Consider the following 16,525-nt stretch of genomic DNA (forward strand, 5'->3'; position numbering starts at 1 on the left):
AAATGAGGCTGATATGTCATAGTAATACTGCAAAATTTACTGTGTCTTTAGTGGCTGGGCATTTGTTTCATTTAAGTCATGTAAAACTAAGATTTCTTAAAAAGAAACCCATTAAAGTTAACTTACAATGAACAAAAGCACGCTGCATATACTTGAGAAAAAGGCTTCTTTAAAGTTCCTATAAAGAGTATTCTGTCCCTTGGGTGTTTAACCCTTTTATTGATTCTAAAAATCAATCACGATCAATTTTATTTGCTTTAATATCAAAGTGAAAACAGATTTCTACAAAGTAATGCAAATTCTATTGCAATATGTAAGGTAAAATTAGTGACTGCATAAATATTCACCCCCTTCATGTCAGTACTTAGTAGATACCTTTGGCTGTAATCACAGCACTGAGTCTGTGTGGACAGGTCTCAGTCAGGCTTTCACATCTAAACACTGTAATTTTACTCCATTCTTCTTTTCAAAACTGCTCAAGCCATGTACAGGGATTGGGTGTGAGCAACTCTTTTCAAGTCCAGCCACAAATTCTCTATTAGCTTAGGTCTAGCCTTTGACTCGGCCACTCCAGAACATTCACCATTGTATGCCTCGGGTCTTGTATGTATTGTATTCGGGTCTTGTATTGTATGCTCACCATTGTCTTGTAAGAAAGTACATCTTCTCCCTTGTTCTCCTGCAGACTGGATAGAACTGTCCTCCAGGATTTTACTTTCCCTTTTGCATTAATCTTTCCCTCTACCTTTACAAGCCTTCCAGGGCTGAGAAGCAGCCCCACAGTATGATGCTGCCATCACGATGCTGCCATCACCTTGTTTCACAGTGGGGATGGTGTGCTTGTGGTGATCTGCAGATGATTTTTGGTCTCATCAGACAAAAAAACTTTCTTTCACTTGACCTTGGAGTCTTCCACGGGCCTTTTGGTGAACTCAAGAGCAGATTTTATGAGTTTTCTTCTCCTGTGCAACAGTTGTTGTATGCAGAGTCTCTCCCATCTCAGCTGCTGAAGCTTGGAACTCTTTCAGAGTAGTCATAGCTGTCTTGTTAGCTTCTCTCGCTAGTCACCATCTTGCACAGCCCCTCAGTTTGTGAGAACGGCCTGATCTAGGCAGTTTTACACATCTGCCATTCTCCTTGAACTCCACAGATGTTCAGTGCCTTGGAAATTTTTATTGGTATCCATCCCGTGACTTATACTGTTCAATAACTGTTTCTCTGAGTTGCTTGGAGTGTTCTTTTGTCTTCATGATGTAATAGCAGTAGGAATACTGATTCACCAGTGACCGGACCTTCCAGACACAGGTGTCTACATACTACATTCACCTGAGACACATTCACTGCACTCAGGTGATCCCCATTGCACTAATTATGAGACTACTAGCACCAGTTGGCTGGACCTCTGTTGAATTTGGTTGGTCACTTTAAAGGGGGTGAATATTTATGCAATATTTTTCAATGGCCTCAGTTGATGTCTGGGTAATCAGGTGAGCTTCAGCAACCTTTCTGTGATTGCTGGTCATTATTTGCCCTGAGCATTTTTCATTTGTTAACATGCACAATGCCCCTAAATGTGACTTGTTTTTCCAAATACAGTTAAGACCGGAGTAGTTACCATGAACACTAGCAGCTCTGGTCATTTATCTCCCTGGATAACGAGGTGCTCTCTGACACCTGGGCCTACAGGTGTCGATTAGAGCTAATGAGCTGCTGGAGCACAGGTATCACAACAGTGGCTTTAAATCTTAACTTTTCCTTCATCCAGCACAGCTGTGGTTAGATTGCAGGTCTTCCTATCAAGCTCTTTAGAGTCACTTTTGTAGTATTGATCAGTCTGTTAGTGAATGCAGTGATGAATCAATCATTTTACTCTTAGATCTACTAAAAATGCCAGGTGCCCTAGAGGACTCACTAGAATAAGAAGCTTAAAAAGTCAACGTACAGTTATGTAAATACAGGGGGGAAGTCAGGCTGGGGTTTCATATTGGCAGCTGTTAGGAAATTCCTATTTGGAAATATGTGTATTTAAGGCATTACATACCTGATAATGGAGATAATAAGGGGGCTTTCTTTGAAACTAGCAGCTTTCAAAGTGTTGAGAGCATGTCAAAGACACATAAGGTGCAGTTTAGAGTTAACAGCTTCTTTAGTGTCCATACTTTTGGGAAAAAATGCCTGGAATTTACACATAAGTGAGGCTGTAAATGTAAGGGATTAATCTCAGGCTCCTTCATGGAAGCAACAGCAGTTACATTTGTGAAAGTCCAACAAAGACATTTAAAATGTTGCTCTCAATATTTTCCTAAATAAGAAAGTCAAGCTTTTGAAAATACATTCTTTAAGTACACACAGAATAGTCAGTAACTTCTTGATAAACATTTTTTTCTAATTTATAATTATATCTTTATCCATACAGAGCCTTTAAAACCAGACAAAGCAAGGACAGGAAGTCAGGATGACGGCAGGATAAGCATCAGTAGTAAAGCCAACAGAGAGCAGTCTCCAAAATTCAAAGGCAAGATCAAATAAAGGCAGAAACAAAGGATCAACAAGAATTAATTGAAATATGGGGATATAATAGAAAAACAATAGATCTAAAAAGCTGTTCAAGCAATTAAATTAAAGAAGTGAAAAAAGACAGAATAAAAGCAGTAAAATAAGACCAGAACATGAGAGGAATTATGAAACAATGATAAGACGGCATCACATCATAGGAGATGAAGATAAAAGGATAAAAACACATTTAAAAAATGTAGTTAGATAAAGGAAGGTTATAGCTGGAAAACTGAAGGCCTGCTCCTCTAGGTTAAATTTGGACTAACTTTGCAAAGACAATAGACTGTTAAGAATCTGTTTCTGTCATCAGGCTGAGAAATCCTGCAAGACTTCAAGCTAATAGGCTTGTCACTGGTCAGAGAATGACCGGACCAATCAGCATCAGAGGTGGTAGTAAAGGGCCTGGTTTAGGTCAAGCAACTGCAAGCCTGTAAACAAAGGTAGCTGGTGTAGAGATTAGTGTGGATGCAGCTATGGAAGCAGTTTAAACAGAAATTGACATTTCTTTATGAAAAGAAGAGCAAAGAACTGAACAAGAATAGATATTTTGTCTTTTTCCCAGCTTCAGGAAGAGTTTAATTTATCCACTGATAGTGAATGATGACAACGGCTGCTTGTCAAGTTTGTGTTATGACACCAATACATCATACACCAGTGGTTTTCAAACTTTTTTTCCCATATATCTAACTGAAGTCTCAAGCCACACCGTATACCTGTTCTTGCAAAATAGCCTCTTTTACATGTGTTGCAACATGTCCCAAATACATGCATGTGAGCGTATTTACTCATGTGGAAAACAGTCAATTTACCGGGCAAAGAACTGCATATTTAATCGATAACAGATAGACAGTGAGCATGTAATGTTGCATGATGCAGTTCAATGTCTGACACTAAGGACATTGGTTATAGTATCTTTCGTTGTTGCATAGTTGTAGTAATGATATTTGGTTACACAAATTCCCAAGGCACGCCTAGACTTGCCTCAAGGCACACTATTTGAGAATCCACTGTCATACACTATATGGAGGGAAGTATTTGACCACACCTGGAAATTGTTGAATAAAGGTGTTTCAATCAGACCTGTTGCCACAGGTGTTTAAAATCAATCAACTGGTCATGCAGTCTCCATCTGCAAACATCAGGGTCGTTCTGTAGAGCTCAATGACTTCAACCATGGTACTTTGATAGATGCCGCCTTTGAAATAAGACATTCATGAAATTTCATCCCTTCAACAACTGTGAATAAGGCTAGTATGGCTAGAATGTATGCTGCAAAAGCGTACATTTTGGTATGTGTTTATGTTATTTAGTTGCTCCAAAATGTTGTGGAAAGCCTTCAAATGAAAGTGGAGGCTGTAAGAGCTGCAACAGGTAGGGCAACTCCATATTTAAGTCCATGTATTTGAATGCAGTATCATTATAGTCCCTTTTGGTTCTATATAGTCCATATTTTGTCGTTCTGATTGGTCCGTTAAAAAGGTGCCAAACTTCCGCTGTTTGACCAGTTATGCTCCTAATTTTTATTTCGGATGGTTCTGCCCTTCCCAAACACCATCTACAGCAGTGATACTGAGCCACATGTGGCTCTCTGGTGATGACTTGTGGCTCCTTAATGTCTCAATTTAAAAATATTATTCCAGAAAACCTTAAAAAAGGGAAACTTTGACTTGGAATTATCCATTGCAAGTCACATTAATCTGTTTGTTTCCCCACACTTAAACAGTTGGCTTTAATGGTCAACCTTTATTTTTTGTCTGGATATTTCCATTGCTGTTTTTTTGCAATTTTTTGCCAATTTTTCCCCAATTTTTGCCACTTTTTGTTATTTTTTCTCTTTTTTGCCATTTTTAACCTGCCTTTTGCCATTTAATGTCACTCTTCCCTCATTTTTGCTACTCTTTGCTGCTATCTGCCTATTTTTCCTACCTCTTTGCTAATATTAGTCATTACACTCACTTTTAGCCATGTTTTTGCTGTTTTTTGTTTACCTTGCCCCTTTTTGCTGACTTTATTTTGATGCCACTTTTCACCACTTACATTGGGGCTCTTGCAAAGTCATTTTTCAACAATGTGTCTCTTTTGTTGAGCCGGGTTGAGTAACGCTGATCTACAGTGTCTTGTCCAGATGGATGTGAATTATATCCCATGCCATGGATATGTGAAACAGTATCTTTGGTGTGTTAAGTTTGTTTAAAAAGCAGCAGTAACATATTCAGATAATTTGCTTGCAAGTGAAGGATTGGAGCACTGGTTTACTTTCACTCTTGTTATTTTTTCTTTGCAAAATTGCAGTTGTGAAGTTTCAAAAGCAACCACTTTCTCAAGGCTGTTTTTATTTGAACAAATCCTTAAATGAGGGTTGCCAGACAGTATCTTTGAGCCCTGAATACTGGAAAAAGAAGGAATTAGACACTTTGAAATGTGCTCATTATTTTTCGGCCGTATATTTGTACTCTAGAAAATATGCCCAACTTTAGGAGATGATGCTGCAAAGAGAGGGTTTTTCTCTTTTGCGTCCCTTGAGATCTGTTATTCATCTTTAGTTAACTCAGCTAAGGCTGCCTGAGATGCTTTAAGGAGGGATTATTTCTGCCGGCTGGTTACTGAGTCTGGTTTACAGACGTGCTTAAGGAGCAAACCAAAACAAACATCTGGTCGCATTAAACTAGATCTATTTATCATTGCATCTATGCCTTAGGGATGTTAAATTATGCTTTTCTTTTCTGTATAATGTCAGAAATATTATATTATAAGACAAATTTTCTGCACCCCCTCCTTTTTATTACCTGGTCATCAACAACTTTCCCTCCAGGCTCCGCTGTGTTGCAGGATTTACTGCTGAAGTGCTGCTGATGCTGCAGCGACACAGATTTATTCCTCCCTCCTGCCCTCTGTCACTTTACTAAGCCGTTCCCACTGACCCATATAGGGGTGTTTCTATCACAAAGCCCCGCGGAGCATCAGCATGTGATTATCAGCTGACGGCACTGGAAGGCTTTATTATGCTGCGATCAGTGTGCGCCTGCCTTAATTCAGCCCATTTTTACATGACGTGTGTCCTTGTATGGAGTCTGCTTGTGCTCGGTGATGCGTGTTTTTGTGCATGTGCACATACATTTCTGCACCTTTTGTGTTGTGTTTTGTTGTGTTTGTGCATGTGTGAAAAGCGGATATGTGTGTAGGAGGCAGAGTCAGTGGACTAAATAAAATGCCTCCTATTCTCTAGCTGAGTGAATCTCATCCTGCAGTTCTGCTAAGTGGCCTAATACGCCGCCTAATTCCTTATTCCCAGCTATCCTGCAGATCCAGCATAATCCCAGATTACATGAGGGAGATAAGCAAGAGATGGGTATACAAGATTAGGCTATTACCGATCAGCAGCACTCATAGCTTAGGTAGTGAAACCTGGTGAGCAACCAAAACACAGAATAAGCTGAGAGAGAGATGATCTCTTTATTTCTGTGGATTCGACCAAAATGTAGGAATGTCATCAGCATGGAGGAGGCTTTAACGGTGAGAACATGGGTCTAAACAAAGCTGGAAACAGAGGAGAAAAGACGCAGGAGACGGTGGAAAAGAGGAGCTAGGAAACAAATATGGAGTTTTGCAAGTCTGCAGTGACTCTAAAAGAGAGTGCGTGTTCTCCAGGGCGCCCTCTGGCAGCCAGGAGGTATGTGGAGTCCATGCAGATGTAACTATTTTAGGAAAACAAACAATACTCTTTGAAATATGAGCAATAATCACAAGCTAGTGAGCATTTAAAGGAAGCCATAACTAGATAGGGAGTCAGTAAAAATGGTTCTAATATAGTGTGGATGTAGGTAATAAGAAAGTTAAAATTTAGCTGATAACTATTGAAGACTAGCTAGTTAACTAGCTAGAGCTAAAGCACCATATTGACAAGAAACAAATAAAAGAGTGTTTTACAGTATAAAACAGAGCCTTAAAGAAAAAGTTACTTCAAGCAAAGGAAGGAATTTGAAAGGATAAAATCGCTATTTTCTATTTTATTGCCATTCAGTCTTGGGGCTTGTTTTCAACTGAATGAGGGCGTGGCAACTCTGGAGAGCAGGAAGTGATGTTTCACTGCTCTTATGGATAGATGGATAATATAGAGAAAGGTATAACTTTGTATTCTTAAGACAAACACTATTTGTTAGTTATTAAAGCATCCCCGCACCATGTGGTCTCAACTTTTTTAATGCAGAATGGGTCGTTCTGAAGAGTTCTGTGACTTTGAGTGTGGTATTGTGATGGATGCCACCTTTGCAATAAGACGGTTTTTGAAATTTCATCCCTGCTGGATAGTCCACAGTCAAGTGATATTATTAGGAAGTGGAAGCATTTAGGAACAACAGCGACTCAGCCACAAAGCGGAAGACCATGTAAAATGACAAAGCAGGGCCAATGACCTTTAAGGCACATGGTGCGTTGAAGTCGCCATAGCTGAAGAGTTCTGCTATGGGCTACACCAGCTGTCCGCTAAGTTCAAATGTAGCCTAGTTTGAACGCAAGTTCTTACTTACAATGGACTTTACACTCTCCTAACATTTACAGTGTTGCACCAGCTGAGGTAGTTTCAACGAAGGCTTAAGTTCTAACTTAAATCTCTAAGCGTGATGCTGTCATGGATGCCACCTTTGCAATAAGACAATATGTGAACTTTCATCCCTGCTGAATATTCCACAGACAACTGTAAGTGGAAGCGTTTAGGAACAACAGCAACTCTGGGTGTCTATGGCTGAGCAGCTGCATGCAAGTCTCACATCACCAAGTCCAATGCCAAGCATCGACACTGGACTGTGGAGCAGTGAAAATGTGTGGGTTAACAAATCACGCTTCTCTCTTTGGCACTCAGATGGCTGAGTCTGTGTTTGGCAGATGCCGGGAGAACGTTTCCTCCCTGACTGCACTGCACCAACTGTGAAGTCTGGTGGAGGAGGGATGATGATCCGTGGCTGTTTTTCAGGGTTTGGGCTAGACTCCCTATCTCCAGTGAAGGCCAGTCTTTATGCTTCAGCATACCAAGATATTTTGGACAATGCTATGCTTCCAACTTTGTGGCAACAGTTTTGGGAAGGCCCTTTTCTATTCCAAAGCAAGGACTATAAAGACATGGTTTCATGGGTCTGATGTGTGACTGGCCCTGACCTCAACCCCTTCAAGCACCTTTGGGGTGAACTGGAATGGAGATTGTGAGCCAAGCCTTCCAAAAAGAGGCTGTTATAATGCAACTCCATATTAAAGTCCATGTTCTTGAATATAATGCCATTACTTTGCCTGTTGATTAGTTGGCTGAAGACTTTCGTCCATATAGTGTATCTAAAGAAGCAGGGAGAGAGTGGGAAAAGATATGGAAACTTTGATATTCTTCTATAGCAGGAATTTTAAAACGATGCAGTCTTTATTATGGTAGTATCAGAAGTGCAGAACCATTAATAATCGACATATATTTAAGATAACAGTTACGTCTAAGAGGAATAAGTCCATAAAAAATTGCAAACAAACCTCTACACATATCATCAAAATTGCACTGAAACAGCAGAAACTTTCCAGTTACCAGTTGGCCTACAATTTTTGATTATTGCACAACACCACCACCATGAAATTGACTTTTTCGTAACAATTATAATGCTTTTTTCAGCTTTTTTATTAATATGAATTTGTACATTGTTTTGGCAATGAAACCGATGATGTTTTCCACGCCAATAAAGCCAACTGAACTGATTTAAATTGAATTTAAACCCCCTCAATTTGTGCAGAAGTTCTGATTTTGTTGATGGTTGAAATGACGTAGTGTTTGAAGACAAACTCGACTAAATCAGCCTCAGTGTTGACATTATTCCTTTTTGCTCGTTTTGTCGCCACAGTCCGTTTCGTGAAATTTATGTAAATGTAAGAACAGAGAGCTGCAGAGGCAAACCGCTCCTTCATCACCAGCTCCGACTTTAAACTGTGTTCTTCAGCAGTCGGTGTGATGCAGCGCGGCCGCCCCCCTCGTGCCCTAAAGCCTCTTTATAATTGGAGCGCTCTTTGAACTGATCTGCTCTGAGATTGGAGGATGGAAAAACCCTCTGCTCGGCTTGTTTGACTTGCTGATGAAGATGCCTGCAGCTCATTCTGAACGACCCGAGTCTTCGTGGCTTTTATGAGCACAACGGCGTTTCGGGATGAGTCGGCGTTATAAAATACAATGTTTGGTTTGAGCTTGATTTGCATGATGGTCTCACCTAAAGATGACTCAACTGTGAGCTGAATAACCAGATGATTTATGTGGGACCATGACAGGCAGAAAGAGGCTTTATTTAGCTGGTAGTGATATTATGATAAATGCCTACAGTTTTGAATTCAGCACAGAAAGCCCTTCATGTTTGTTGCTGCAGATTCTGATAAAACCAAAGCTGCACTGTAAGGATTTTTTTTTTTTTTATTGTAATATTGATTCACAATTTCAGCATTTATTCTGCTGCTGGGCCTCTTCATTTAACCAGATACCTTATCTGTTGGCCTCCATGCAATATGCAAACACAAAAATATGAAAGAATGGAAGATGATTGCTTTCCAAAAACAATGGGAAAGCCTCAGCGTGGCAGTGAAAGCAGCAACAGATGTTTTAACTTATAAGAGCATGTTCTCTTTAAAATGGCATTTTGGGAAAACTGCTGATAACAGCACAACTTTGACACGGGGCCAAGACTGTAAGCATCCTCAAATGTACAATTTTATGATTACTGGCCTTAAATCAAACATCGCTTGAGCAGCTTTGGTGTTGTGGAGTGATAAAACTCCCCAAGGGCTGTCAAATGTTGGCCTCTCTCTCATCTCCACCCTCTGGTTAACTCAAACTTATTTCATATCTTACATTTCAAGTCATAAGAGATGCAAAAAGGGAATTTCAACTCCTCTAATATTGTCCAGTTAGGAAGGAGGGAAATGTCTTTTGCGAGGGCCCTTAGGGCCCCTAAAGTAGAATTAAAGGCATTTATTGTCTTTATACTGGGTGCAAATAAGAAAAAAAAGAGGTCCAACTTGACTGCACAACTTCCATGACAAAGTAATGTAGATTATATTGCATGATTGATGGCTTATATTGCATAGTAAGGAAAATTTTAACTGCACTGGAAATAAGACTAGGTTAAAACCTGGCCTTAACTATCTGGGATACCTGTTGTAATGTCCGACAGGGGAGAGGAGTAGCTCTGCCTACTCCCCCAAACAAAGTATCCACAGCACAATAGACAGAGCATTAACCTGACACGCCATGTCAACTGTTTTGTACACCCATTGCATGGATATTTCACATTCATCTGGGAAAGCTCCTATAGGAAGCGTTTGGAAGGGGCAGGACTTTTCAGAAAAATCCTCGGAAGGTGATTAGAGGAAAGTTCTGTCTGTCACGGGCCAATCAGAGCGACAAGACAAAATAACGTTCTGCACATGAGCTGACAGGCTACTGCTGCCGTAAATTGTTAATGGCGGAGCTTCTCTGTGAATTAAATTGATGCCAAGGCCGGAGACGTGCATAAACATCTCTGACAAGACAAGCTTTCAGTGCAGCTCTCTGCTCTTGTTTTGTAAAGAAATGTGGTCCAGTAGTGATCAAACTGCTGCTTTCCTACAGCTACATCCGAGCTAACAGCTAACGTGGCAGCAGCCAGTGGATATACCAGTTTACCCCACCCGTAATGATCGCAAACCTGTGCCGAAGCTGAGTGAAAACATCATTCCTGTCACAAAAAGCCCTAGTGTTGCTCTCTGCCCTTGTTTTAATAAAGACACGTTGTCCAGTTCCGACAAAACTGCCGCTGTGGCTACGTCTGAGCTAATGACTCCACTATCAGCCATTGTATACAACTACTCGCAACAGCTAACACTTTACCCGTAACTACCACATTCTCATGCCAAAGCAGGTCAGCAGAAGAGCAGAAAACTACTTTAAAATCATGAAAAGCTTGTTGGGTTGTTTTCTGTTTTTATGTCATACAGAAGCGTGGTCCAGTTGTATTAAAACTGACGCTATGCTAACGCTATATCTAAGGTAATCACTACAGCAGCCATTTCATACTGTATTTCCCTAAGGATACATAAAGTATCTATCTTTATCCGTCTTCTTCTATGCCTAAATATCTTTAAATGCTGTAAAATCATTGATGTTTTGGGTTTTTAAATAAAGTTAGAATGCTAACATCTGAATCTGTCTTCTTGCAGGGCTTCACAGCTCGTATGCCGGTCACTCTGGGCAGATCGATCCCGAGCTGAGGGCGGCGTTGTCTCCAGACTGCCATATGACGCCTGTTTTTGATGAGCGCTCCTTCCACAGCCCGCTGTACCACAGCCCCACCCACGAACCCCAGGGAGCCCTCTACAGGCCAAACACAGGTACAGCAAACTGAAGAACTGTTAACGAACTACGTGCTTAACTGGGAATATCTTTGAGTTGGTGGCTATTCTGTAACATTTGGTTGTGGTTGGTTCTCTCTTAGAAGTTGATTTCAATCAGATGACAATTGAACAACCAAAACTGTTTAAAAGATCAACTTTAATTCTTTATTTTGTCTGAAAATCATCATTTTTGGTCTTACAAACTGCATTCTAGCTGATTTTTATGCAAAAAAGCAAACACATACCAAAAATTCAAATATTTATAAGCACTCCAGGATTTTCCACAGTGATATCGGCATAAATAGCATAAACACCGTCAGTGCTCTGAGCGGTACAGCTCAGTTTTAGCGAGGATTGATTCCCTTAGAGCTGCTGTAATATAAACATTGAAAATTACTCAAACAGCCCCATTTTTCACATCAACATCCCTCACTGTTACACATCAACTATGCGGATTATTTCTCTAAAATCTGGAGTGGAAATCAGAGTTTACAGGCATAGGAAGTGTTGTTATTATCGCTCCCCGAGGTCAGAACTTAATTAGGCTGAAACCTTTCATGTACTCGGCGGCGTCTTAATTGAAGCCTTTGCAGAATGATTTAAAGCTGAAAGCTCTGCGGGGTTTGATAGTGGAAGATCTAAGGAGCCATTTTAGTTTCATTTAGTGTAGATTTAAACCCGTTTGTGGCTTTAGAGATGTCCCATTGCTTTTAAAAGGCGCACTGTGTGTTCGACCCATTTTTCCATACACAGTTTTCCCTTTTTGTGACCTTGGCTGTTTCTTAAACTGACTCTATCCCAAAGAAAACAAAACCTGGACTGGATTTACTTCCTAATAATCTCTTATCCTCCTTTAATTTCCTCAGGTATGGGCACCCTCCCTCGGGCGACGAGTCACTGCAGCACGCTGCCCTACCAAAGAAGCAGCAGCTACGGGCTGAGCACCGCTGCTCTCTACGTCGACCCCTACAGGGTGTCTGGTGAGCCCGTTTTCTCCCACCGGCACTCGGGGCTGGTGGACCGGGTCGGCACACGGACCCCATCCATGGAGAGCATCCATAAAGACCCCAGGTACCCTAACACTAATGCAAACGTACGAATTAGGAACCGTGTAACTCAATAGAGACATAAAAGTTGACAAACTGGCGCCATTTCTCATGGAAATAATCTGACGAATGGTTAAGTTACAGAAAAGTTACAGATAATATCTGGTTATTACAGTCTTGCAAGTTTGGAAAAAATGCAGTAATATTTAACATGCAGATCCAAATCTGTCTGAAATTCACCACCAGGGGGCTCTAAATCAAAACAATAACTAAGATAAGGAGAAGAAACACGCTGCTCTACTCAGCCCACCGCCGTACTTTTCTGCTTTTGACGTTAGAAGTCTTTTCAGCAGAAACTGAACGCAACAAGGTTTATTTATTAAACTGTAAACCTTTTTGCTTCATGAATGAATTTTGAAGAAGAAAAGGTGTAAAAAGGGCTCTTCCTGTAGCTTGCAGCATGAACTCCAACGGGCACTTTTAACAGCTTTTCTCCATTATTATATAAAACGAATGGTATGCGAGGCTTTTTTTCAAAGACTACTTATTTCATGAGAATAAATAACCCACTGCTATGGTGTAGGGCAGAGGTCATCAAGTTCATTTGCACAAGGGCCAGATTTAGTCTCTGCAGAAACTCTGGAAACTTTCAAATAAACAAAAATTATATAAATATTTGGTCTGATTAACATATTGTGCAGCAAGCCACAAGTAGATGGGCATGCCCACAGAATTGGCTGGACCCCATGAGCCCTCCCAAATTGTGATTTAGCACCAGTATTAACTAATTTTTGACACTTTTAACCTCTTTTTGATATGTTTTGCCCCTTTTTGCCTCTTTAACTCCTTTTTTGACATTCTTTAACCCCTTTAGAACCACTTTTCCTGCATGTCTTATCCCTTTGTGTCACTCTTTTATCAATTTTTGCAACTCTTTAACCCCCCTGCTTTTTTTTTTGCAGCTTTCTTGCTAATTATTGCCCCTGTGTGCCTTTTTTAACACCTTTTCAGTACTTTGCCAAGCAATTTTTGCTTTATTTCTGCCCCTTTTCACCCCTTTTTGATAGTTTAACCCAATTTTTGCCATTCTTTAACCTCTTTTAAATCACTTTTCCTGCAAGTTTTATCCTCTTTGTGCCACTCTTTTATCCATTTTTGCAACTTTTCTTGTGTTTTTGCCACTTTCTAACCCATTTTCATTGCTTTTTTGCACTTTTTTGCCACTTAAACCATTTTTGAAACTTTGAAACTCTTTGCCCAATTATAACCTCTTTACACCACTTTTCCAGTCATTTTTTGTCCCTTTGTGCCACTCTACAACCTATTTTTCCACTTATCACCCATTTTTGCCACTCTAACCCCTTTTTCATCACTTTATATGTCCATTTTTGCAACCATTCTGCAGAATTTAATCCTATTTTAAATTTTTCTCTTACTGATAATGCCTGGCAAGTAAATTTCTATTAAAAAAAGATCAAATGATGATCTTCTAGGAGCCAGACAGAAGTATTTAGGGGGCCTATCATGGCCCCTGGGCCGACAGTTGGTGATCAGTGGTATAGGGGATGGGGATTGATTGTTTGTGCATCTCTTGTTATTTATTTTTTTTAACTAACCTTTATTTAACAAGGAAAATGTTATCAAGATTATAAATCTCCTCTCTCAATATAAAGGCAGGTTTTAATCCTGAAATAGTATCAGTTCTAAAATGATAAAGCCGGTATTCTCAAACAGACAGAGCTTACATAATAACTGCTAATAACCACTTAGTAGCATGCATACTTTTATCTTTTTTGGCTGATAGATATAAGGTTTATTTTTTCATCCTTTGGCCATAAACTTTAACATCACAAAGACCTGTAAGTCTGTAAACTGACTTCACAAACAAGTCACAGAAAAGAGGATGTAAACAGTTCTCTCTGTTCCCCCCTCAGGGAGTTTGCTTGGCGAGACCCCGAGCTGCCGGAGGTCATCCACATGCTGCAGCATCACTTCCCCTCCGTCCAGGCCAACGCCGCCGCCTACCTGCAGCACCTGTGCTACGGAGACAACCGGGTCAAGGTGGAGGTGAGGCGACATCTCACGCTGAGCTGGAGTAAAAATAACACGACAGACGTCACAGACATGAGTCACTCTGCAGGTGGAGAACAGTGCTGCCATGTTTGAGAGCTTCACTGACAAACAAAGACAGAAATGCAAATATAAATGAAGGCAGATCTGGTTGCTCTTCTGTTTAAACTGTAAGGTGAATGTAGCAATGCTTAGGATGAGCCAAAAGAGTGTCAACAAGAGTTATTTATAAGGAGGGTTTCAAGATAAGGCTATAAATACAGGCTTTCATTTATGTGCAGTCAGCGTTTTATCATTTTATTTTCATATTTAGAGCTAAAAAATTCTAAAACAATCTTGCTAACACATCAGTCATTGAAGTTATTTAACTAAGAGGAACATCAAATATGTGTTTCTTGTACATAATCTTTAGTTTCAAGGGAGGTAATGAGCATTATTCAGGTTACAGCTTATAGAAAAAATTCCCTATACACTTTACAGATATCAAATTTTTTATTTGGCCACAGATTACTGGATTTATCCAAATGTAAAAATATATATCAGGTAACTTACAAGGTAAATATGCAGTTTGAAATAGTTTGCTGTGTGCTTTTGGAAGATACAGCTCAAAAAGTACCAAAAATACTGAAATTTCAAGAAAACTCACAGCATTTTTAAGTATTTATGCATAGAAATGAACAAACATGCAGAAAAACATTAGCATTTGAATTTAAAGTGTAGCAACCAAAATAAATATCAAGTTATTATAAAAATATCCTCATGAAAAAGTCAAAAATAACTCATAAAAACCCCTTCCTTACTTCTAGAAATTAAAAAAAAAACATATTTAGCCTAAATAATACAATAAAGGAAGGGTTCCAGGTATTCTTTATGACCATATTACTACAACATCCCTTAAGAACTATTAACTGTCTTTCTTCAACTGTTGCCTCAGATTTATTCTCTAATATCCCTGCTCTGTTTCTCTCAGCTTTCAGGGATTGAAATTCAAATTTTATTAGCGATATTTGCTGCCACTCTCCGAGCCAAAATGCCATCTGCTTAAACAAAACTTTAAGTCACATCGGAGCCAAATGTGCCGGCTCTCCGACACACTGAAACGCCGCTCGCTCTCCCTTTGCTCTGCTTCCCGAGCAATAAATAACTTGAACACGACGGCAGCGGCAGCAGCGCTTCATGCGAAAGCCCCTCCTCGTGCTGTGTGGTTCGTTTGGTGATGAGCTTTTAATTAGCCTTTGGAGCAGCCTGGACACGGGCCTGCTCGTTTAGCCAGAAACAAATGTTTTCAGTGACGGTTTGAACACGGAATCAGAGAGAGACAGGAAGCGTCTGCCGCTCTCCTGAGACGGGTTTTTATTTCTGAGATGACACAGGAAAGTTTTGAACACGTCACGGTGAAGGCTCAGCATGATTCAGCTCAGGATTTAGTCCAAATATTTCAGAGGCTCATTGTTTCATAAAATTACTGCAAGGTTTTCTCATTAAGTTATCTGGATTGTTTTAATTCTGACACCTGAAAGAGAAAGGTATCACAACAGGCTGCAACCCCATCAATGTCTGAAATAGTTTAGCTTTTTAGCACATTAACCACCTACAGATAGGGTGATTAGTTTTCTTAATAATGCTCTTTTATGTGATTTCGAGCAAAGCACAAGATGCATGAAGGATGCTGATGCTTGGGTGGTACATTATTGTGGAAAAAGAAAAACAACAAAAACGTCAAAAAGGTTATCAGTTATACGTTGCCAATTAGACATGACTAATAAAGTATAAATATTAACAAAAATCATTTACATCAACATTTGAAATCCAGTAAATCAAACTTAAACAAATAACGATGGGAAACAAGTATGAAAATTTAAAGGGGACTTTAATTTGTCAAAGGAAATTATCTTTTTACTCCATATTTCACAGAATATACAGTGCTTTTAAAAAGTTGTGAATATGTCTCAAGTGATTGAAGTATAAAGACAGCTGTGTCTTGAAGATCCAGCCACTGGTTAATCAGTATTCCTGGCTACCATTACATCATGAAGACAAAAGAACACCACAAGCAACTCAGAGAAAAGCTTATTGAAAGTTTAAGTCAGGGGATGGAGACAAAGAAAACTTACAAGGCACTGAACATTCCCCAGAGTTCAGTTAAATCCATCATCAAGAAACAGAAGAAATATGGCACATGTGTAAATCTGCCTCACAAACTGAGTGACCGTGCAGGAAGGAGACTAGTGAGAGAGGCCACCAAGATACCTATGACTACTCTGAGGGAGTTACAAGCTTCAGCAGCTGAGATGGGAGAGACTCTGCATACAACACAACAAAAAATTCATTAAATCTGGACTAGAGTTCAAATTCCAAAAGGCACGCGGGAGAGAGAGAGATCAAAATGGGGCTTTTTGGCCATCGGACAAGATGCCAAACACTGCACATCACCACAAACACACCATCCCCACTGGGGCTGAACGATTTAA

The 16,525-nt window shown here is 39.9% G+C and overlaps 1 protein-coding gene across 4 annotated transcripts in view; it reads left to right on the forward strand.

Annotated features, from left to right (window-relative positions):
- Positions 1-16,525, forward strand: part of LOC121506470 (plakophilin-4-like) — an 85,654-nt gene that overhangs the window by 44,285 nt on the left and 24,844 nt on the right. For all 4 annotated transcript variants that reach the window (XM_041782295.1, XM_041782296.1, XM_041782298.1 and 1 more), the window contains exons 7-9: positions 10,765-10,935; positions 11,805-12,009; positions 13,919-14,051. In XM_041782295.1, the coding sequence (XP_041638229.1) occupies positions 10,765-10,935; positions 11,805-12,009; positions 13,919-14,051 (509 nt within the window). The remainder of the gene's footprint in view (positions 1-10,764; positions 10,936-11,804; positions 12,010-13,918; positions 14,052-16,525) is intronic.

Source organism: Cheilinus undulatus, linkage group 24 (assembly GCF_018320785.1).
Source record: "Cheilinus undulatus linkage group 24, ASM1832078v1, whole genome shotgun sequence".
In the NCBI taxonomy this organism is placed as follows: domain Eukaryota; kingdom Metazoa; phylum Chordata; class Actinopteri; order Labriformes; family Labridae; genus Cheilinus; species Cheilinus undulatus.